Raw genomic sequence first — 23,196 nt, 5'->3', positions numbered from 1 at the left:
TTAAAACAGACACCCTCAGCCCCTGCCCCAGGGAGCTTACAGCCTGGCAGACAAATAGGATGTTTGAGGCAACAGTGCAAGCACAGGAGGATGCGGAGGCAGTGCTGTATAACTCTGAAGCCTGATGAGGATGGGTTATGTTGAAACATGAGAATGGCTGATGAGTCCTTGATTTAAAAGGCAATTGAAAACCTAGGTAAAGTCAATGGATGAGCCAAACACACTTGTTCAGATTCAACAGAAGGTGCAATCAAGCAGCCCTTATATAGGAAACAACAGCAATTATCAATGGAGGGACTGCCTAAGGCACATGGCAGGTGGGTGTGGGCTGAGGGGTTTCCCTGATTGTAGATGCAGGGACTAAGAAATTGGTTTTGAAGCTGCCTTTTCTGTGAGTTAGAGGCTGAAAACCTGGAGAAACATTTGTGAGTGTGACCCTGAGAGGGAGAAGGAGGTTTTTTGGGTGCAGGGCTCCCTGGAGAGGCAGACTTGGTGATTTCTGAACAAGGAGCCTGCTTTCTGTTTGTCTCTGCTGTCTGCAGGTGAACAGGACTTTGGGTGCATGGTATACAAGCCCGAGCAATGAGGACAAAGCTGATACAGGTGGGCCATTGAGCACATACGCAAGCCTACATTTTATAGCTCATCACCGGCTAATTCCGGAAGGTCAGCTGTAAATAGGGTGATCAGACAGCAAATGTGAAAAACTGGGACAGGCTGGAGGGTAACAGGAGCCTATATAAGAAAGACCCAAAAAGCAGGACTGTCCCTATAAAATTGGGATATCTGGTCACCCTAGATGTAAACTCCTCCTAGACTGTTCCGAGTGGAAGGTGGATTTCCTCTAGACTGGCAGTCAGGTCTCTGATTTCACATGCAGCCTCAGTGTCAGGATAATTAGGGTGTCAACCCCACTGGGGTTAACCACATTTACAAAGAGGAAAGGAAACAAAACTTCTCTCCAGCAAGCCAGTCCCCTGAGCAGCAAAGCAACTGTAACTGCCTGGCATTCAATTCTCCCCGCAGCGTAGAGAGCCCTACGTAGAAAGGAAATGCAGAAGAGGGAGGTGTTTGATGCAATCCGATCTAGTTGTTCCTGCGTGAATTTATTTTTAGTTTCGTTTCTGAGCTATTTGAAGGGAGTTGCTAATGTCCAAGTCATGTGATGGTTGATTAACCGCTGTGACTGCTCCCCGCATTGGTCTGCACTCTTCAGAGTTAAACTGATTTGGGGACGCTAAGAAGCAGCCAAGAAAGGAATTCTATGCCCCTGATCCTGGAATCCAAGCCAGGCAGTCGGAATCCTAGCACCCACGTGCAGGCCCCATGAAATCAATGGCCAGGGACCTGCCCACATGAATCAGCTGGCAGGATCGGGGCCTGTGTAGAGACCGAGCTCTACAATTATTCCTATTTGTAACACCGTAGCGGCTAGGCCTGGATCAGGACCTCACTGTGCGAAGCACTGTATGAACACAGAACGTCACAATGTAAAGATGGTCCCTGCCCCCAAGAGCTGACAATCTAAGCATCTGTGATACTGCCCGGCCGGGTTTATTTGACCTCAAGTATCAGAGACCTGGTTTATCCAAAGTATGATCATGGTCCACAATACTCACCAATTGCACTGAATAGTCTCTCAACTCCTTGCACACACCCCCTCTGTCCAGATTAATTCAGTTGCCCCATGCCAATCAGACAGTTGCGGTTTGGCTGCAAATCATGTAATTTAGGCTTTTCCCTATTGCCTTGCTCCAGTATCATTTACCATATTATATAGATAGGGCTTGGCTGGACTGGTCTAAATGGCCTAATGACACCTCTAAATGTGGGACTGGCCTAGTGAATTTAGTGATGGGATGCCATCTGTTCAAATTCAGTTGAGGCTAAAAGTCATTATTCCCTGCTGACAGCTGTTCAGTCAAATGAGTTTGGTGGGTCTCAACTCTTAGTCAATTTCCAATGAATAAGCGTCCCTCCATCACAAGACTGTCTCAGAATGGACATGAATTGTCCTTTTCTTACCTCCAGCCCCTGTAGCTATTTATCCATCACCTTTCACCAACATTTACATTCAACAGGATTTTTTTTTTTTAAGGCTTCTGCTCTCCATCCTCTTTTCATGCACAAACACCTTCATCTCCTGCACTGAGGGGCATACCTGGTTTAAGGCCTAGGCCTTTTCCCACTGACATCAAGAGCAAAACTCCCCTGGACTTCAAGAGGGCTGAAGCAAGACCTTGCTAATTGATGCATCCCTCGCATTTTGCTCGGAGCTCTGTCGGGGGCTGAAAAGAGACAGCCAGCCTTCTTCAGAAGCAGCATGTGGCAGCCGAGAGTGAAAAGGTCGCAGCATGCTGCAGGAAACTGAAATACCCACCAGCTGGCTGTGTGGAGGGACAGCACAGCTTGAGTGCGAAGCCCTTAATAATAACCACCATACTTAGACACTTCTACAGCATTTCTGGGCCCAAGTCTGTGCTGTGGAGGTGCAGCAGAGAGGAGGCAGCTCAGGAGATGGGTGGCTTTAAGCCACCTTTTCTCCTGCAAGATTTTGGGTAGCCTGATGGGTCAGTGCAGCTCCTGGCGTAAGTAAGAACAGCACTGGGGCTGCTCTAATTCACAGTATCTGCCCCTCTGCCAGAGCACAGAACGCTCCTCCACTTCCCTTGCTGTGCTCAGCATGCTCCCTTTGCAGTCTCTGGCAGTAGGAGGGATGGGAGACCGAGGGAGGCCTGCCTATGCAACCCTCAGCTCATCTTGGCGGGAGGTAGAACTTTCCCAGGAGCTGGTCCAAGACCATCTCACACCTCCCCATCAGGCCTGGCTCCACGGTTTTTGCCGCCCGAAGCAGCAAAAAACAAAAACAGAAAAAAAGCCACGATCACAATCTGCGGCAGCTCTACTGCCACCACTTCAGTCTTCAGCGGTCCAAGAGGGAGTGAGGGTCCCGCCGCCAAATTGCCGCTGAAGAGCTGGACGTGCCGCTCCTTCCCCTTGGCCGCCCCAAGCACCTGCTTGCTGGGCTGGTGCCTGGAGCCGGCCCTGCTCCCCACTTGCTGTTCCAGGGACAAGGCGCATTTCTTTGACCCACCTTCTCTAGCATGAACCCAGAGCAATGTGTCTATTTTCAAAACAAAACCCAGCCACGATATGACACTCCGCTGCACACGCTTCTGCCCCTGGGAAAAGGCAGGGAGAGGAAAGGCTACGATGCACATGTGGTCACGATGCTAAATGAAGTAACAGGAAGGCGCTCGGATACTACAGTGATGAGCAGTAGAAGAACCTCTATAGCACAGGACAAAATAGAACAGATCAAAAGCGTAGTTCCGCCGGAGGGGTGAAGTGATATCGTTTATTGCCAGTGGCTTGTCCCCTTTATTCAAACTCCACACCGAAAGCAGTGGTATTTTTTAAAGTGACTCAACCCATCCCCAGCACGCACATACATACAGACGGACACACACAGGTTAAAACCTTTTCATTGTCCTTTTTAACCCTTCAAGCCTGGAGTCTCCCACACTGCAATATTTCCCAGGGGCCCCAACCTTTCTCATCAGTTTCCAAACAGATCCAGACAACTGGACCCTCTGCGTCTAACATCAGTATCTTTAGCAAGTTCATTAGGCCTCACGACAATGGAGGAGCTGCCCTGGGTTTGACTAAAACAGCTCCAAAGATATGGCGCCAGATTCAGATCATGCATAAGCAAGCCCATAAGCAAGCTCCATTGACTTCCATGGAGCTTGCACTCATTTACCTAAACTGAACTTGGCCCAATAAATTCCAACTGTGTTACAGAGCTTAAAGGGTGTAACATGATGGGAACTGAGAGCCTAAACCTCTAATTCTGCCTCTGTCACTGACTCTTCTGGGGGACAATGGTACCTACCTAATTCACAGGGGCGCTGTGAAGCTATTTTACATACTGTTTTCTGAATCTGACTATGAAAGGGGCTAATATAACCTACCAGTTCAGTGGCCTACATATGAGGATAAGAGCCTACTATTGCTGCCAGTTAATGGCTTTACTCCTTTAGCTCAAGTGGTAGAAGTCTGTGCATTTATTCCAGAGATTCTTCCATTCAATCCCCAGTGATGACCCATGTGGTGGATGGGAACTCATTGCAGCGGGTGACTCATACACAAATAAAGACTTGGAGGCACAGTGCAGGCTGTCCTATCGCGATGTGACAAGGACAGTGATCAGTTGTTCTCCATGCCCAGTGAGGATACGACAAGGGATCAGCTTGATCTGCAGCAAGGGAGATTTAGGTTAAATATTAAGAAACCAGCTCCCAGGTTAGTGAAGCTCTAGACTCAGCTTCCAAGGGAGGTTGTAGAATCCCCATCACTGGTGGGTTTTAAGAACAGGTTGGACAAACCCCTGTCAGGGATGGCCTAGGGTTATTGAAGCCTGCCTGTGGAGGGATGGGTTAGATATCTTCTTCAGATTTCTTCCAGCCCAACGTTTCTATGATTCTTGGTACAAGAGAATGGTCCCAATTACTGTGAGATATAAAAGGGAAACTTACTGGAGGGGAGGAAAGAGCTTTTCCTCCACAGAGAAGACTTGTGGCTGGGCATTTTCTAAAGATGGGAGTGAATCCTACAGTCCTCGCTCGGGCAGAACTCCCAGAGACAGCAGTGGGAGTGAAGCCTCAGCAAAAGTCTGCAGGATTCGTCTCTCATGGGGGCACAGGCATTATTGGAAATTCACTATAACAGCTTCAAAAGTTCAATGCTGAAAGGCCAAAATATGGGCCACAAATTTGCAAAAGAGCAAAAATTTGCAAAAAGAACAAAAGAGTCCTCAGGGCCAGCTTTTCAGCGGCCCCCTACTCTGACCCTCAGCACCCAACATGCTGGGAACTTTAGAGGATCTGTCCCCCAGTCACCAGTGCAGGAGTCTGTCTCCTTCCATCTCATCACTTGCCTGCAATCCCAAAGGTGACAGCAAACAAGGAAGTAAAACAGGTGGCATTTCTATGAGTCATTGAGAAATCTAGCAAGCAACCTGGTTACACCATTTCAGCAGCGTCGGGATAGGTAATGAAACTTGAATTACCTAATGGCAAAAGAGAGAGTGTGGTGTGCAGGGGTGTGTTTGGTGTGCGGCTGAATAGCCAGGTACAGCCTAAGAGCACAGAGATGTGTGTCTTAGAGGGGAGGCCCAGAGAAGGAAGCTGAGAGAGAATTGGTGGGAGTACAGGAATGTGTCCTTTGTAATATTTGATGGTCGATGGCAGGACAACAGGTGCCGTCAAGGACCAGCAAAGAAAGGATTAACGTTAGTGTGTCTGCTGCTGCTTCTGCATCAGTGCCAAAGGCAAATGCTGTGAACGCAGAACAGACCATACTGAAAATGATTGCCCTTGAGGCTACTGCACCTGATCTTCTAATTCCCCTTTCAGCTGTACACCCACCTACTCGGTCCAGCCCACCAACCTGCTCCACAGGAATCAGAGCCACTTCCAGAGCCACGTGCAACGCATGCCATCCCATAGAGACAGCGCTCTCCAGTCCCTCAGGATGCAGGAAGGAGGGAGAGAAACAGAGGCTTCCCCGCGGAGCTATTCCAGACAAGCTGTGATCTCTCCTGTCCCATCTGACTCCTGATGACAAGTGCCCTCCACCCAAAAGGCAGCACTCAGATATGGGGTGATTAGAGAGATCACATTCACCAGTCACTAAACCTTCTGATCACCCCCACTTAAGTTCTCATAACCTGAAGCCCCAGCTCAGAGTAGATGCCTGCCTGAGACGTCACACAATTGACCACGCAGAACCCCATAAAACCTTGATGCAGCCCTCAGGCCTCTCCAGCCAGCCTGGTTCCTGCTCCTCAGCTATTAGCTCCCTGTTTCTCACTCATTCACTTACAAGCCTATTTCTCTCCTGTGCCAATCCCAGCCTGTCCCTGGGTCTGGCTGTGAGTCTACACAGACACACCCACCCATTCTCTCTGCTCTGGATTCTTGTGATGCTTCCATGGCTCCCATCCACAGGGGACACAGAGGCCCCCTGAGTTTGCGCCGCCAGTCCCAGGGATCAGGTTAGCTGGGAGCTCTTCCACAGTGGCGCTATAATCCTTGTTTTCCCACGGCTCTTGCAAAGAGCCCCCATGTAGACACACCTGTGGCCATCTGCCAGGCCTTCACCTTCCGCCTGCCCACAACCCCAGGCGACACATACATAACCACATGGACTCACCTGAACCACCAGATCCTCGCATCTTCCCTGATATTTTTTGGTAGGGGGGTGGGGACACAGCTCTCCAGATCACCCACACTGCTGCAGGCTGCCCTGGGGTCCCCCCAGATCTTTCCTATTATTGCAGGGTGGAGCCCATTGAAGAAATAGCCCTCCTCCACTTTTCTCCCCCCACCCATCGCTGACTGTAGCTAAGACAGGTTAATGTATGGGGGGGGGGGGTTTACCCTAGGTCCCTCCATTATTTTTCAGTGTGGTGGGTGCGGGGGAGGCGCCTGCTTTTAGCTACAAGCCCCCCTTCATTATTGCAAGGCTGTTGGGGTGGGGGCAGGCTGTCTCCTATTGCGGGTGGAGGGATCCCAGTTGGGTGGGCACCCCGATCCCCCCCTCCCCCGTTAGTGCAGGTTGCCCTGGGGCAGCTCTCCTTAGATGATCCAGTAGAGAGGGCAGCCCAGCCCCCCAGGACTGCAGACCCCCACCCCCGCTACGCCCTTCGTACAGCGCCCAGGGGGCGCGGCGCGGCTGCCCCCCAACCCCCCCGCGGTGCATGGGGCGGAGCGGCCCGGCCGTGCTCTCCGTGCAGCGGGATGCAGCGGGCCGAGGCCCGGCCACGTCAGCACCCCGAGGGGGCTGCCCCGGGGGGCGGAAGCGGCGGGGAGCGGGCAGCTGCAGCGGCCGCGGGAGCCATGGACCCCACGAGGCTGCAGGTACCGGGGGCTGCGGGGACGGGAGCGCGGGCGGCTCCCCTGCCCCGGGACCTGGGGCTCCGCCAACTTCCCGGCCGCCGGGCGAAACTTTCTGCGCTGGGAGCTCCGGGGGCAGAGTGGGTGGGGGGGGGACCCCCGGGGAAGAGCCAGGGGGGTTCCGGGAGGTTGCAGGGGGAGACCCCGGTGCGGGGAGTCCCAGGAGGCAGAGCCCCTGGGGCCGAAGAGATGGGGGGAAGCGCTGGGGAAAAGGGCAGTGCCAGGGGGCTGGAGGGGAGCCTACTGCAGCAGCTGTTCTCAGGGGGCCTGGAGCCAGGTCCCTGTGAACCGTCCCAGTCCAGGTCCCGGTGCCAGGTCCCTGTGAACCGTCCCAGGCCAGGTTCTGGTGCCAGTCCCCTCTCTCAGCTCTGGTTCTGGTGCCAGGTCCCTGTGAACCATACCAGTCCAGGTTCTGGTGCCAGTCCCCTCTCTCAGCTCTGGTTCTGGAGCCAGGTCCTTGTGAACCGTCCCAGTCCAGGTTCTGGTGCCAGACCACTCTCTCAGCTCTGGTTCTGGAGCCAGGTCCCTGTGAACCATACCAGTCCAGGTTCCGGGACCAGGTCCCTCTCTCAGCTCTGGTTCTGGTGCCAGGTCCCTGTGAACCATACCAGTCCAGGTTCTGGTGCCAGTCCCCTCTCTCAGCTCTGGTTCTGGAGCCAGGTCCTTGTGACCGGAGCCGAGAGAGGGTCCTGCACCGGAATCCTGGATTGGGGTGGTTCACAAGGACCGTGCATCCGAGACCAGAGCTAGAGAGACCTTGGCCTCAAGAACCTGGACTGGGATGTTCAAATACCGGCCGATAAGACTAGAGCCCGAGAGAGGGGCCTGCACCGGAACCTGGATGGGGCGGGTTCACAAGGACTCTGCACAGAACCAGAGCTGAGAGAAGACCTGGCATCAAGAACCTGGACTGGGGCACGTTCACAGGGACGCGTGTGCACAGTAACCAGAGCTGAAGAGGGACTCGGCCCCGGAACCTGGACTTGGGGAATGGTTCACAAGACCTTGGCACCGAGACGAGAAGGTCCTGGCACCTGAACATGGATTGGGTGGATCACAAAGGACGCTGGCACCAAACGCAGAGCTGAAGAGAGGGACCTGCCAATGACAGTACAAGACCTGAGACTAAGCGAGATGGGTGCACCAACTGGACCTGTTCGACACGAATCCTGACGAGAGGAGGGGGCCGGCACCGAAACGACTGGATGGGTTTCACAGACAAGGACCTGGCACAGTAACGCTGAGAGAGGGCTGGCACCGAACCTGGACTGGTTCAGTATGGTGACTGGCACCAGAACCAGAGCTGAGAGAGGGACCTGCCCGACCTGGACTGGGATGGTTCAAAGGACTGCACCGAGCGAGAAGGGGCCGTGGCAACCGGAACCTGGATGGGTGTCACAAGGACCTGGCACCAGACCGAGAGCTGAGTAGGGCCTGCCAGCAGAACCGGACTGGGACAGTTCACAAGGACTCTGGCACCAGAACCATAGCTGGAGAGGGGCCTGGCACCAGAACCTCTGGACTGGGATGCGTTCACAGGCCTGAGCCAGAACGAGATGCTGGGAGAGGGGCCTGGCACCAGAACCTGGTACTGGGTGGTTCACACAGCTGGAGCACCAGCAAGCCAGAGCTGGAGAAGGACCTGGCCCCGGGAACCTAGACTGGGATGGTTCAACAAGGACGGCCACCAGATACCGGAGCAGAGAGGCCTGGCACAAACCTGGACTGGGTCAGTTCACAGGAGCCTTGGCACCAGAACAGAGGCTGAGATGGGAGGCCCTTGCCATCTAGAACTGAGACGGACAGTTCACAAGGTCCTGACACCATGATGATCCGAAGCTGGGAGAGTGGGCCTGCACCTAGAACCTGGACTGGACGGTTCACAAGACCTGGCCTCAGAACCAGAGCTGAGAGAGGGACTGGGCACGCAAGACCTGACTGTATGTTCAAGGGACTTGGCATCCAGAACCAGAGCTGAGAGAGGGAGCTGGCACCGAACCTGGACTGGTATGGTTCACAGGGACCTGGCTCCAGAACCAGAGCTGAGAGAGGGCCTTCGGCACGAACCTGGACTGGTTATGGTTCCAGCAGGTACCTGGCTCCAGAACCAGAGCTGAGAGAGGGGACTGCACCAGAACCTGGACTGGTATGGTTCACAGGGACTTGGCATCCAGAACCAGATGCTGAGAGAGGACCTGGCCCGGAACCGTGAATGGTATGGTTCACAGGACCTGGCACCAGACCAGAGCTGAGAGAGGGACTGGCCGGAACCTGGACTGGTATGGTTCACAGGGACCTGGCTCCAGAACCAGACTGAAGAGGAGTGTCTGGCACCAGATGACTGTTGTTGGTTCAGGGACCTGGCCCAGAAGCGCAGAGCTTGAGAGAGGGCCTGGCACTCTCAGAACCTGGCACGTATGGTTCCAATGGAACTGCCCCAGTCCAGGTTCTGGTGCCAGACCACTCTCTCAGCTCTGGTTCTGGTGCCAGGTCCTTGTGAACCATCCCAGTCCAGGTTCCGGGGCCAGGTCCCTCTCTCAGCTCTAGTTCTGGTGCCAGGTCCTTGTGAACCGTCCCAGTCCAGGTTCTGGTGCCCGGTCCTTGTGAACCGTCCAAGTCCAGGTTCCGATGCCAGGCTCCTCTCTCAGCTCTGGTTCTGGTGCTGGGTCCCTGTGAACCGTCCCAATCCAGGTTCTGGTGCCAGGCCCATCTCAGTCCTCTCGGCCCAGGTTCTGTGGTACACTTGGACTTGGACTCTGAAGCAGTCAGTGCATGACAGAACTTGGGTTTGGATGGACCGTTTCGCAGATCACCCTTAGCCCTCAAATCCCCTCTGGCCCTGGGACTCGGGCTCCGGCATGGAGCGGGGCCTTTGGCTTCACAGAGATGGAAGTGAATCAGAACAAGGCCAGGCGCAGAGAGTGCCAGGCTTTCTGTGCACTTTCACTGGGAGGAAATGGTGCTGTGGCCCGATTTCAGGCTCAAGGGCAGGCCCGCCCAGAGGATTCAGGGGGCCTGGGGCAAAGCAATTTTGGGGGCCCCTTCCGTAAAAAAAAAGTTGCAATAAGATAGAATACTATGTTCTCGTGAGGGGCCCTCTGGGGGAAACTGTCCCACTTGCCCTCCCGCCTCTGGGCAGCCCTGCTTAAAGGGGTCACTCTGGGATGGGGGAGCGGGGTTGCAGATCCAGTCTTGGGGCACGGGAGGCACCGTGGGTTCTGGACATACCTTGGGAGCTGCTAGATGCAGCCTCTGGCTTCACGCTGTCCTTGTGTCAGTTTCAGGAGCCTTCCCTCTACACAGTCAAGGCCATATTCATCTTGGACAATGATGGACAGCGACTCTTAGCCAAGGTAAATGCCACCCACCTGCCCTAGAAGAAAATCCTAATCCCAGGTCTCTGGCGTCCCAGCAAGCTGGGGAAGACGCTCCTGTGGGGTGAACAGCAAAGCCAGGGGCATCATGGCTTTATGGCGGCGTCTGCCCTTCTAGACAAAGTTAATTTCTCTTCTGCCGCAGCCTGGCGTGCGTTTAGTAGATGTATAAAGCTACCTGGGCAAAAGTTACGTCCTTGGCCATATGGGTCAGCATAGAGGGCATCCGCCAAGACTCCTGGGTTCTATTCTTGGCACTGTGTGGCCTTGGGCAAGTCATTTCACCTCTCTGTGCCTCAGTTTCTCCCATCTATAAAATGGGGGTGATGACACTCACCCTGCTCTCAGAAGCTTTTTGCTAACTCTAGCTGGGATGCATGCTAAGCACAGATCCAGTTGCAGGATTGGGTCCTGTGATTGTAATGTCCCCATGCTCATCTCCCAGCACCTGGAAGACTGCCGCTGACCTGGGCCAGTAGACCTCCTTAAAACACAGTTCCTCCATGAGGCCTGTGTGCCCTGTAGGTACTTGCTAGATAAGGCAGCAACCTCATGAGCCTACAAGGCCTGTGAGACAATAGCTTAGCAGCTAACCCTAGCTCGTAAATTACCACAAGAGAGAATGCTACTGCAGTGACTGAACTGCTGACAGGTAACCACAAGATGCTAGTCTGTAGCAGTTTGGGATATTTTACATTAGGAACATCAGCAGATGTCTGACCACAAGAATGCCATTGTAACTAATTGACGTATATGCTAATAGCTTGAGTTAATCCGATAGTGACCTATGGGAGAAGGGTACCCCAACAGTAGCAGGAATGGAGACAGCAAAGCAAGTGACTGATGGGTTTTGTTTGCTTCCTGTCATGTTAATTCCATGATTTGTGTGTGTGTGTTAACCCTTAACTGTATGTAGGTGTTGCCTGATCTATTGATTGTGTATTAATTACATTGATTACACTCTGAGGTCTGGTAGGTTCTTATCCCAAGATCATGCGCAGTATTATTATCATCATCACCAGTGGTCGTCCACCTGTCCTCTCCCAAGGCTCACAGGCCGGACTGCTGACACCCTAAGGCCAATCCATATCTTCCTACTGTATTTTCCACTGCATGCATCCGATGAAGTGGGCTGTAGCCCACGAAAGCTTATGCTCAAATAAATCTGTCTGTATGCGCAAAAAGAACAGGAGGACTTGCGGCACCTTAGAGACTAACAGATTAATACACAATCAATAGATCAGGCAACACATATACAGTTAAGGGTTAACACACACACACAAATCATGGAACTAACATGACAGGAAGCAAACAAAACCCATCAGTCACTTGCTTTGCTGTCTCCATTCCTCCCAGACTTTGTCTGTTCAAATTAGGAGCCTTGTCTTCATAGCTGTCTGTAAGACACCTGGCAAGTTGCTCATGTTAACAGTGTTTGCAGTTTTAAATGTTCACCCCGGACAGAATGGTATTTTCTGAGACTTCCGCTGAGTGGGCCGGGACTGCATTATATACACTGGCTGCGTGTTGGGCTAGTTGATCTTTATAATTTCTTGCATCTGTAATTGTTATGGAAGCTCCCAGGGTAATGGACATTGATTGCGACTTCTAGATTATTATTGGTATCGCAGTAGCATCTAAAAACCCCATTCATGGATGAGGAGCCTGGGGGTGGGGATAGCTGCTGGACAAGCAGAGAACAAAAAGAAAATCCCTGCCCCAAAGAGTTTCCAATCCAAGTCTACGAGAGACAGACCAATCCAGGTGGGGAGCACATGGAAATAACACAGTACGGGTGGGCATGATGAGTGGGGGCACCACTGCCCAGGCAAGTTTTAAGGAAAGAATTTGAAGAGGGACAATGAAGCAGCCTTGACTTGCTGAGATAAACAATGATCCCAAACCTATTTATGGGACGATTTCCCAGCCACTCCAAACTGTTGTTTAACATGCCTGTCTGTATTGGTAGAATTCTGGGGTCTCTGTATTGATTCTCTCTCCATGATTGGTTCCATCTAGCCAAGTTCTCCTTCCTTTTTCTGCCTATCCCATTGATTGGTCCCATGGCTGCTGTACTAACTCCTTTGTTCCCATCCCCTTCAGTACTACGACGACACCTTTCCATCCACGAAAGAACAGAAGACCTTTGAGAGGAGCGTTTTCAATAAAACCCACAAAACTGACAGTAAGTAGCTGAGAATTGAGTAGGGGACCAGAAGATGGAGAGGAGGGTTTTCCTGTATGTTCCTGCTGGCCACTGGCTGTTTATATCACTAGGTGCTACATGAAGTTTGCCAGCAGCTGTGCATCCTGTGGGTTGTGTGATAACGTCTTTCTCCCACGGGCATTGCAGTCCAGGGAGGGGTCACGCTATTGACGATAACACCCTGGAGGTGATCATCTCAGATCACTCCAAAGAAATAGCACGTGGACGCTAGCAAGGCCTGTACAACGTCTCATGTCACACAACTGCTGGCCCAGGAGGTTGACAAGTGGAGTTTGCAACATCTGAGATGAGGGCTTTAGCTCAGCCCCGCACCGTTTATGATACTGTGTCCATGGGTGGGTAGAAACCTGAAAGACATGGAGAGGCTTCAGGAGTCCCAGAATGCACTGAGGCCATCACAGTCACATGCTGGCAAATCAGAACCAGCGTTGCCATGCTGGGCACACTGGACTGTTGGTGGCAAAAGGAGACGACCAGGAACTTTAAACATTTGATGCTCCCATGGTGTGGATGGTCTGCCCACTACCCAGCTGTAGGGGTGAGCCAGGTTTCCTGTCCCATCTCCCCGTCTAGACGGCCTGTTCTTAGGTTACAGAGATCTGTGCTCAGTGACAGCCTAACGCTTCCCCCTGCCCTTCCCTCCCGTTGTGTCAGGTGAGATCGCCTTTCTGGAGGGGCTGACCATTGTCTATAAAAGCAGCATCGACCTCTTTTTCTACGTGGTGGGGAGTTCCCAGGAAAATGAGGTAACTCCTTGGGGCCTGCTTCTCCCAGAAGATAACAGAGCGGGAGGGCCAGCTCCATGCTGGGAGTTTCTTCTCTTTCCCCACTCTCCCCACTGTGGGAGAGAGGCGTTCTGTTCCCACTCACCGGGCCCTGCACATGGATGGCCCTTCACATCTCCTCTTCCCTGACGTGCAATGGGTCCCGATGCATGAGCCTGTTCCTAGGAGACTCGCGGACGCTGCAGCCATGGCTTTCTGTCCAGCTGCCAGTAATAGGATTGCTGTCTGTCAGGCACCCCAAGACCCAGGGGCTGCTGGGAGAGTGAGTGTGGAGGGGAGGTCCCTGTGGGCAGCTCTGTGCCGTGTTGACATATGTCTCCTTCTCCTCCTTTAGCTGATGCTAATGGCAGTTCTCACCTGTCTCTTTGACTCCCTCAATCACATGTTACGGTGAGTACGTGGCCACGGCCAGAACTCCCAATCCCATCTAGCGAGACTAACCAGGGACAGGCTCCAGGGTCCCAAACTGGCTCTGATAACATCAGCGCTTTGCCTTGCTCCAGACCCTTCCACCAAGGGTCTCAAAGTCCTTTACTCACATGAAGGAATCAAGCCTCATAACCTGAAAGCCAGGGGTACAGGCAGTGCCTGGCATACCAGGGGCACTAGCAGAATACTTCAGTAGCAGCCCTCTGTGGGGTGGCTGCTATGCTCTCCATTTTACATATGGGAAAACTGAGGCACAGAGCAGGAAAGTGACTCACGCAAAGTCACCTGGAGACTCAGTGGCGACACCCACGAGTCTTGACTCCTATTCCATGCTGTAACCACTAGATCTAGATCGCATCTGCTCTTGTTGCTGGAAGCGAACCCAGGAGACCTGGCTTCCAGCTGATTGGTCTCAGCACGAGACCCCCGTATGCTAGGCATGCCATAGAGCTGGAGACCAGTTCCCGCTGCAGGGTCTTGGAATGAGACAGCAGGTGTCACCTTTTCCCCCACACATGAGGGCCTCTGGTCTCCTGAGCAGCTGGTCTTATTCTGCTGGGAGGAAGAAGGGGGCTGGGAGTGGGGAGAGGTCTCTGCAGCTGCTCTGGGACTCAGTGCTCTGGAGCAGTGCTGGGTCTGAATGCTGGTGGTACAGAGCGTCTCAAACTCTTACTAGCTCATGCTGTCTTGCCCTCAGGAAGAATGTAGAGAAGCGCTCCCTGCTGGACAACCTGGACGGGGCGTTCCTCGTGGTGGATGAGATCGTCGATGGGGGGTGAGGCGCCGTGTGCAGTTGGTCTCTGGGGCTTCGCTTGGAGCTGGAGCAGGGAAGAGAGGGAGAGGGCAGATGGGCTAGTCAAGCACTGAGGGGAGAGAGGCCAAAAGTCTGAAGGTCCCAGGAGGATGAGGGAGGCGTCAGAGCCAGGGTTCCCAGTACAGTGTTGGGTGCAGCCTGGCTGCTGGCTTGGGGCGGGAACATTCCATCTCTGGGTCTCCAGTTCAAATCTAGCCCATGTCGGTAGTAACCCAGAGCCTTTACCATCTGGTGGCTGCTGATGGCCAACGTGAACTGAGTTAGGCAAGTCTCAGTCCAACCCCCAGTGAACCAACCACAGCCACCGTCAGCGCACGCCGACCCCTTTGTCAGCTGAGTAACGAACAGGCCAAGACAGCAGAACTTCACACCCACCGCTAGCACCCCGACCCATTACATCACACACCTTGCTATCCAGAGCTCTCAAAGTGCTTTGCAAGAGAGGGCAGTATCACCACTCCCATTTTACAGATGGGGAAACTGAGGCACAGAGAGTTGAAAGTGACCTGCTTATGGCCAGTCAGCAGGCCAGTGGCAGAGCTAGGAATTGAACCCACAACTCCTGAGTCCCAGTCCAGTGCCCTATCAGAGCTGAGGCTTGCTGGTGGGGAGGAGGGAAAAGTTTGCCCTGCTAGGGCCTATGCTGTACACATTCCTAGGGCAAGGAGAGGGGATCAGTTTCCACGGCTGTCCATCTGGCCTCTTGCCCCAGCTCAGAACTCGTGTCCCATTTTGTAGCAACGGGGAGCAAATGCACCATGAAAGCACCCTTAAGAGAGCTGTGATCTGATTGGAAAATCCCATTGCTCCCCCTGGTCCTAGGGTGATTCTGGAGAGCGATCCTCAACAAGTGATCCAGAAGGTGAACTTCAGGGTGAGTGCTTCCCGTTGCTCCCCTTCATTTCTCTGCCCTTCGAGCCCTCTGCTTTAATCTCCCTCTCTAACTCTCTCCACCCCAGACAGTCTCGGAGCCGGCGGCGTACGGGTTTGTTCTCTTTGATTACATCGCCAGTAACTCAGAGCAAAGTGAATCCGTGCCTGCCAGGGGTGGCAAATAGGCAGCCGCCAACTGGGAAGCAGGTGTGAGGTCACTTCCTTCTAAGCATGTCACACGTGGTCCCGCTCCGTGGCCATGAGGCGCTCTGGCGGGCTAGCTGGGTAGGTCACACCCTCTTCTGCATGCCACGGGTGACTTTGGAGTGGCAGTCAGGCTTGGAGAGATTCTGTTTTCATTAGTAATTATTATTCATTGTCAGTTTCTGCCTCCTTCCCCAAATCTTTAACAAAACTGACACAGAGGAAGCAGGAAGGGACAGATTTTCACATGGATCCAGCACCCAACAGCTCCCATTTAGGCACCTAAACAGCGCTGCTGGGCTTTGAGCACTTTTTAAAATGTTCCCAGTAGGATACTGTACTCTCACAGAGAACTAGAGTCTCCTGCTGCCTTCACCAGTATCCGACAGGTATGCTTATGGAATATTAACGACGGCACATGATTTTTATCAACAAACCTATTGCACATCTCAACTGTTGCTAGCTTTTGACTAACTAACAAGAAGTAATCACATTTATTTCCTGCCAAGACAGAGTTTGTTGATAAAAATATTATAAAAAATAAACAAAAAATCCAAAGTTCTCCTATATAAACATCAATCGCCTTCAAAATGGATTGAGGCTAATTGGATCGTTCCAAGCCTGGAGTAGCCATGTGTGCTTGCTTCTGGGGTTGTCCCATTTGAACTCTGGGCTCAAGGAGAGATCCAACGCTAACAGAGTGAGAATTTCACTGCCTGCTAAAGAGGTTTCGGCAATACCCATTTGTACTCAGGTTGTCCCCGTACAAAGTTCATGTCAAGACATAGCTGGGTCTCGAACCTTGTGGGGTTACAGTGTAACAACTCTGCCCATGACGCGGTTATCTGGTCATTACCAGCTTCTGACATGGTTGTCCTGCTGTGGAGGTTGGATGGTCTAACTGAGTAGATGTAATCAAATTAACCAGTCATCCTGCCTCCCAGGCTTCTGGCCGGGAGGATATCCCAGAGCATGCTGCACGGGTCATCCTGTGCACTAACATGTAAAGCATTGTGGGATAGCCAGCAGAGTTTCCCAGCATGCACTGTTGTATGGTGGGGGTGGAAAATCCAGCATGGTTGACACAGGGCACACAGGGAAAATGGTGCTACGTGAACACACTGAGTCACATTAGCTGTGCGCTGTCCACTGAGCACGTCCAGAGCTACCTTTGCCGTGCTTGTACCAGGGCCTAAATTGGAAGCAAGGGGGAGAAGCAGGACTGTCCCAAGCAAGACTTGCCAAGTCTTGCACAGCAACTGATCTGTACTGATGCAATGGGAGCATGTGAGCCCAGTGCTGCCCAGACATGTCATTAGCCAGAGTGGAGGCAGTTGTTCTGTTTGAGAACAGAGTAAACAAATACAGTGGACACGCCCAGCCGCATCGGCGTTTCCTAATCCAGCTCCCCATAAGATTGTTGGAAACAGCTGTGACGGGAGGCGCTGCTACCTCTGGTGCACTCGGTGTTTGCGTAACACAGGCCCTGGGCTGATAGCGGCATGGCCACAGGCAGCTGGGAAGGACAATAGCATTCCACCGCCGTGATGTCACTCCAAGGGGCTCCAGGGGGCTGAGCAGTAGACTGCAGGGCAGCGTGGTCAGCTGAGCGAACATTCATCATGGCTCCTCTTACAGTGTGCATGTGTGTGGGCCAATGAGAATAACCGTCGTAATGTCGTGCATGGCTCTGTCTGAGTATCCCAAAGTGCTTCATCTCATAAAACCCTCATAAGGCAGGGGAGGGCTCTGCCGGGTTCACTCCACTCATGGCTGAAATGCAGCCTCCTCTGGGGTGGAACGTGGCAGCTGTTTTAACAGCCACATAGCACAACAGGAAGTGCAGCCTGTTTTATTCAGATGAACCTACAGAGGGAATTTAGATGGGCAGGACACAATCACCTGACTGGGAACAAGGCCAGGACATTGGAGTTAATGCCCGAAGTGCCTACATGTCTTTAATGCTGGTAAACAGTCATAAGGACCTCAGGTTTGTGTGTTGCCCCACATCTGACCCTCCAGAGAATAGCTCACTCTAGCCTCAGTGTAGCAGGGTCCTTGCTGGGCCCACCTGGCTCCTGCCCCGGGTGGGCTGAGAAAGTCTCTCAGAGTCAGAGTCCTTTGTTGCAGTGCTCACCTGGTGCTTTATTTTACAAGTAGTGTTCCACCACCTTTTCACCACAATACACACAATCCCTTTCTGCTTGTCTATCAGCAGGAGAGTGGGGACAAGCTGCTACTCCTCTTAGTGCAGCTTCCCCTCTTCCCAGCTCCCTGGCTTCCATCCAGCCCCAGTCTGATGAGGGAGCAGCTGTTCCAGGTTCCCCAATCAGGGCCAGGTGATCTACCCAGCTCCAATTCACCTCCCTTAATTGGAGCTGGAGTGACAGAGGGTTGGCTAAGCAGCTTTCTGCTTAGCACCCTGTCACACTCAGGCATTGGCTTTAGGAGCTTGCTAAGGAATGAGACAACCAAGTCCCTATAACTGCTTTTGAAAAATCTCGCCAGGTGTTTCATGTAGGGTCCCCCATCCAAGTGCTGAGCCAGGCCTGCATCTACCTAGCGTCCTTGTAGTGATGGGATCCCAAAGCAGGTGGCCTGGCTGTAGGTGAAGGCGCATGCAGACCAGCTAGCGCCCTTGGGGAGTGGTGCAGGCATACAGCACTCTAGCAGAGGCTGAAAGCAGGTGCCAAGCAGGGCCTTGCCCTGGTGAGCTTCCCCATCATGTCTAGTGGAGGGGAGCTTGCCCTCCAGCCTGTGTGATCTCCCCCACCACCCCACGCACACAGCCCAGCCCCAAGCTGCACCTACACAGAACGGCCAGCCACGCTTCAGCCCTCGCTGCCAGCCTGCACTGCCTGCCAAGCCAAGAGGCTGCAGCTCAGAAAGGCACAGCCTGGGAAGCCGCAGGTTGGTTTCTGTCTCCTGGCCGTCATCACCTGCACTATGAACACACTATAAATTATCCAAGCCCCTCTGATCTGCGCCCCCCATGTACCCTGTCTGATCCATCACCTCGCTCCCATCCCCTTCCCCCCCAGGTATCTCCCTCCTTAAGCCTCCCTGTCCTTTTCTTTCCTTTAGGTGGACGACAGCCCTCTGTCCGAGCAAAGCGTTGCCCAGGTAAGAGTCCCAGGACTCCCCTTTCCCCTCTGTGCGCTGGCGTGGGAGGGCAACGCCTGGGCAGTGAAGGAGGCCTGGTGAAGTGACCTGCCCCTGGGGCACCAGCATGGAGGAGACAGACACCATGCGCTGCAGGGATCAGCTCCTGGGCACACTGTGCTAGCCAGGAGCACCCAGGCAAGGCTGTGTCACACAAGGAAGTGTAGTGGGTATTCTATAGTCCCAGTCTCTGGGGGCACCCAGACCCTTGGAGGGGTTCTTCTACTCCTTGGGGCTGTCTGCACGGAGGGGTTTGTTGGAATCCCCCCTCTCCTTGCACCTGTAGCATCAGTACAGCACCTCGCAACACTGGGAGCTGTCAGCCTTTAAATCACCAGCTCCCACTCAGAGCAATGTGTCAATATCCCTTTCCGTGGCCAAGGAAGCTTCCGAGCCCCTGTGATGTGTAACTTTATCCCCATTTAAAGACCTTGTGGCACAGAGTGGTGAAGTGAATTGGCCAAGTTCACACAGTGTTTCAAATGCAGGAGGGGGAACTCACCAGTTTTGATTTAAAATCTTCTGCTCTAACCCCCCAGCCGACACCTACCTCCCTCTAGAACCCCCGAGTCCTGACTCCCAATCACCAGACCACACTCCCCTTCCTGAGCCAAGAACAGAACCCAGGCGTCCTGACTCCCAATTCCCCCGCTCCCACCAGTAGGCAACATTTTGCGGGACGGGAGATCGGGAAAACATTGGACTAGATATGCGCTATGCCTGGAACTCACATGCCGCTAGCAGGCTTTGCTCTGCTGGGTCCAGCCTTGTAACAACATGCTTGAGCGCAACCAGCAGGTTTGTGAGTCATCAGACCAAGCCCCCAGCTCCACCTGGTTCCTCAAATAGCCACTCAGGATGGTGCAAGGGTGAGTGGGTGGCTTGGAAACAGGGCGTCCCTCTCTGGGCAGGCTCCTTACATCACATGCTTGGGGGGATTGGGGAGGGTCTTCAGGCTGCTGGAAAGGCAGAGTCTGCCAGGGAGTATCAGCAGGAACCTTGCAATACCCCTCACACGCTCTCTCCTTGCAGGTCTTTCTGTCTAGACTAATCCTGTCAGCATGACCCCTGTGGCTCTCCGTGTCTAACCCAGCACTAACCAGCTTCTCACACCCGGCAGAGTAAGTGACTCCCACAGCTGGGCCCATCTCTGCACATGCCTCTGTTCCTGTGGCTGCAGCACCCAAGTCACTTCCCTTAACCCCTTCCTTCACTCACCTCCAAAGACCCAACTGGAAAACACCTCCTTGCCCTGGTGTCTGCTCTGTATACACAGTGCAGCCAGTGCCCGCGGCCACCTGCTGTGCCCGCTCACCTCTGTGCATGGCTGGCATCATACCACTCGTAGGGAATTGCATCTCTTCAGTACTTATTCCCCTCACCCCAGGGAGCTTAGTGTGTTTCCACCCATAGACATGCCCAGCTGTGCAAATCACCGGGTGGTCAGGACGGCTGGACGGAAAAGCCCATTTGAGATTGAGGGCAGGGTGACTAAAAATGACATTAAGCCGTAACTAGAGAGGTTCTTCGACAGTACGTGGTCACCTGTTGTAATGGTCCTGACCACCGGATTCTCTTTGCTGGCTGCTAAATGCACTCTGTGGTATGTAATTGGAATGTGTATCCAGGGTGATCACAGCTTGGAGTGCCCGGTCAGGTGGACGGGTCTAAAGCCAGTTCCCATCAGCACTGATGGCTTTGCTCCTTGGAAAAATCTACCCTCTACGTTGGATCAGGAACTGTATTTGGTGAACAGGTGCGAGGCCGGGTTTTAAACATCAGTTCCAGCCAGCATTTCGCTTGAGCTGCAATATGCAGAGCCCAATGTGAAGGCCTCCTGGATCCGAGGATGTTCAAACCGGGGGTTCTTTTTAGTATCGAACTCTAGCCCCAGCAAACTCTGGTGGCGGAGTAGCACCTGCTGATTGGTGCTTAGTGTCCAGGATGCCGACTGAGGCTAAAATGGAGATCCCGGACTAATACATGGAATGGCGTTTGCTGGCTCAAGTAGAGCCCTCTTCAGCTGGAGGAAGGGTCACTGAGACCTGGCGAGATGAGAGAAGTGCCTTCCCCCAGGACATTGCAAAACTGCTGCATCTTCCTGGGCATCTGAGCCTGGAGGGCTTTTGAGAACAAGGGGACTCTATGGCTGTCGGGTCTCTGGGAGTTGAGTCCCTGCCTCCTTCCAGGGATGGGGGGAACTGTAGAGATAAACAGGCAAAAGGAGCGAATTCACCCCCTTGCTACACAGGGGCCACTCCTCGAAGAGGCACATCTGCCACCTAGTGGCTGTTTTTGGGAAATCAGGATGCAAACCACCCTGGTTGCCTCATGGAGAGACATCAGAAATCTCCCTCTCTTGAATGGGGCAGGTTTATGTTGGCACTAAATGGGTCTCTTGGTGCCTGTGAAGGAGTCCTGCTGAGTTCATATGGAGTCATAATCCGTTTGCAGAATCCCTGAGGCTGTGGGGCTTAATGTCTCTCTGTTTTTCTTCTCCTTTCCCTCCCCCCACTTCCTTAATAGGTTCTGCAATCTGCCAAAGAGCAAATTAAATGGTCCTTATTAAAGTGAACATCCCAGAGGAGAGCGCCTGGATCCTCCCGATTGGATGGGTCTGAACTGCGACGGCAAATGATTCCTCACCTTATTCGATTAGCCGTTTGCAAATTGGCATGAAAAGTCTGATAAAAGCTTTTGGGTAGGATGCAAGATGGCTGACATAGGCCGCGCCTCCTGGGGGAACGCCAGCCTTCCACGGACACGGGTTTAAACCCAGTCTCGGTACTATGAAATTCTCTGCATGCTAAAGGGGAGGGTGGGGGTTGGGAGAATTAACTGGTTAACAGACCAAATTCTGCTCCTTAAACCAGTGTAAATGAGGAGTGATGTCGATGGGGTTATTTCAGATTGACAATGGTGTAACTGAGAGCAGAACCTGGCCCAAGATCCATGAAAAACTCCAGAATTCCTCAGCGTTATTACAGTTATTTAAGGAATGAATAGGCGGATTGATCATTTGTAGTTGCACCACCTCAAGCACTGCATGAGAGTCAATTAGAATTTGTTTGGTACTAGCAGAGCCAGAACATAACAATAGTTGAATCTTCAGTTTCACCAGTAAAGAGCTGGCTCCTTCTTTTGCAGGGCTGTCACTAGTGCCTGCACACTTGTTGATCAAAGCAGCCAGCCGATGCTTGCTTGCTCCTCAGTGAGGGTCGGGCCCTACAGACACAGCCTGAGGCTTTCAAAACCATAGGAAGGGATTTGCATCCCCTTTTCTCATTCAGACAAATGGGGCTTGGTCATCCAGGTGGCGCTAAGTTCTTTGGAATATCTCAGCCACTTCCAAAATTTCTTCCGCTGTCTCTCAAGGGAACCAGCACTTTGATCCCTTTTGGGGATGGGCATGCCTGTGCAGCGGGTTGGCGTGAAGTAAGTGCCACTGTCACATCTTCCCACATGCAGGGTGGGGATGAGTGCACAGGAATCATTGTCACCCTGTCAGAGCAAGATTCAAAACATCCCAGTGATGACCACTAATAACCCCCCCAAGCTCTTACAGGGTGCTTTTCATCAGTAGCTCTCAAAGCACTTTACAAAAGAGGTCAGGTCATTATACAGATGGGGAAACTGAGGCACAGAGCGGGGCAGTGACTTGTCTAAGGTCATCTAGTAGGCCATTGGCAGAGCTGGGAGTAGAATCCAGGTCTCCTAAGTCCCAATCCAGCACTCCAGCCACTAGGCAGCACTGCCTCCCTCATGTAGCTTTGGCTGTCGTTAATTTTGTAAAAACAATCCTGCTGCAAATAGCTGTTGGCTCAAACATCACTAAATGACTCAGCTATGGTAAAAATCCTATTTTCAGAACGATCATTTCCTTCCCTTTAACACCTCAGATTATCAATAATAAGAAAAAATAAATGAAAACCAAATGAAAGGGAATTGGCTAGCTGTGTGATACTTCATCGAGGGCTTGGTACATTTCAATCCATTTCTGTAAACTGGGTCTTTTATGCTCAACAAATAAAGTTTTATAGCACATAGGTCATTTTTCCCTATTGGTCTCTCCTGTCTGTAATGCATGTGGGTGCCGGCGTGTTCCTATTACTGTACCATGCAGAATTAAGACTGTCACTTTTTCCATTACAGGGCTTGATCTTTTTGAGGGGTTTATAACTCATCCATTAAAATCACTCCGGACACAAGCACAGCATCAGCCTGGGACATGTCTATTTTTGTTAAACGTTTTTCCTTCGGTGGCAGCAGCACTCCCGGGGAGCGTGCATTTGTTATCTTTGCAGTGAACTTCTGCACCCTGCGGCTTCGTACCGTGGCTTTGAGGGGGCTGAAATATTTATTTTACTTT

General features: G+C 52.6%; 1 protein-coding gene across 5 annotated transcripts; it reads left to right on the top strand.

Annotated features, from left to right (window-relative positions):
* The first annotated feature begins 6,771 nt into the window (after window positions 1–6,771).
* Window positions 6,772–22,878, top strand: COPZ2 (COPI coat complex subunit zeta 2). 5 transcript variants are annotated; one of them, XR_004375191.2, is made up of 11 exons: window positions 6,772–6,923; window positions 10,238–10,312; window positions 12,437–12,518; window positions 13,215–13,306; window positions 13,680–13,735; window positions 14,472–14,549; window positions 15,411–15,462; window positions 15,548–15,573; window positions 18,750–18,788; window positions 19,860–19,948; window positions 21,354–22,878. XR_004375191.2 is itself a non-coding variant. In XM_032791422.2 (10 exons), the coding sequence occupies exons 1-10, from the start codon at window positions 6,804–6,806 to the stop codon at window positions 21,394–21,396; spliced, it is 657 nt and encodes a 218-aa protein (XP_032647313.1). In that variant the 5' UTR covers window positions 6,772–6,803; the 3' UTR covers window positions 21,397–22,878. The 5 variants fall into 5 exon arrangements, 3 of the variants coding, with proteins under 3 accessions (XP_032647313.1, XP_032647312.1, XP_032647314.1); XM_032791422.2 differs by lacking the exon at window positions 19,860–19,948 and having other exon boundaries at window positions 10,244–10,312; XR_004375192.2 differs by lacking the exon at window positions 15,548–15,573 and having other exon boundaries at window positions 6,773–6,923.
* Window positions 22,879–23,196: the final 318 nt, after the last annotated feature.

This window comes from Chelonoidis abingdonii, chromosome 21, assembly GCF_003597395.2.
Source record: "Chelonoidis abingdonii isolate Lonesome George chromosome 21, CheloAbing_2.0, whole genome shotgun sequence".
Classification (NCBI taxonomy): Eukaryota; Metazoa; Chordata; order Testudines; family Testudinidae; genus Chelonoidis; species Chelonoidis abingdonii.
This window is presented reverse-complemented; position numbering and strand designations above follow the sequence as displayed.

What these genes read in the sequence shown, in the direction of transcription:
- COPZ2 (XM_032791421.2), top strand. Translation starts at nt 6,804, where the DNA reads ATGCAGCGGGCCGAGGCCCGGCCACGTCAGCACCCCGAGGGGGCTGCC. An exon ending in TCCCTCAATCACATGTTACG is followed by an intron (nt 13,736 to 14,471) that starts GTGAGTACGTGG and finishes TCTTGCCCTCAG; the next exon opens with GAAGAATGTAGAGAAGCGCT. An exon ending in CCGAGCAAAGCGTTGCCCAG is followed by an intron (nt 18,789 to 21,353) that starts GTAAGAGTCCCA and finishes CTTCCTTAATAG; the next exon opens with GTTCTGCAATCTGCCAAAGA.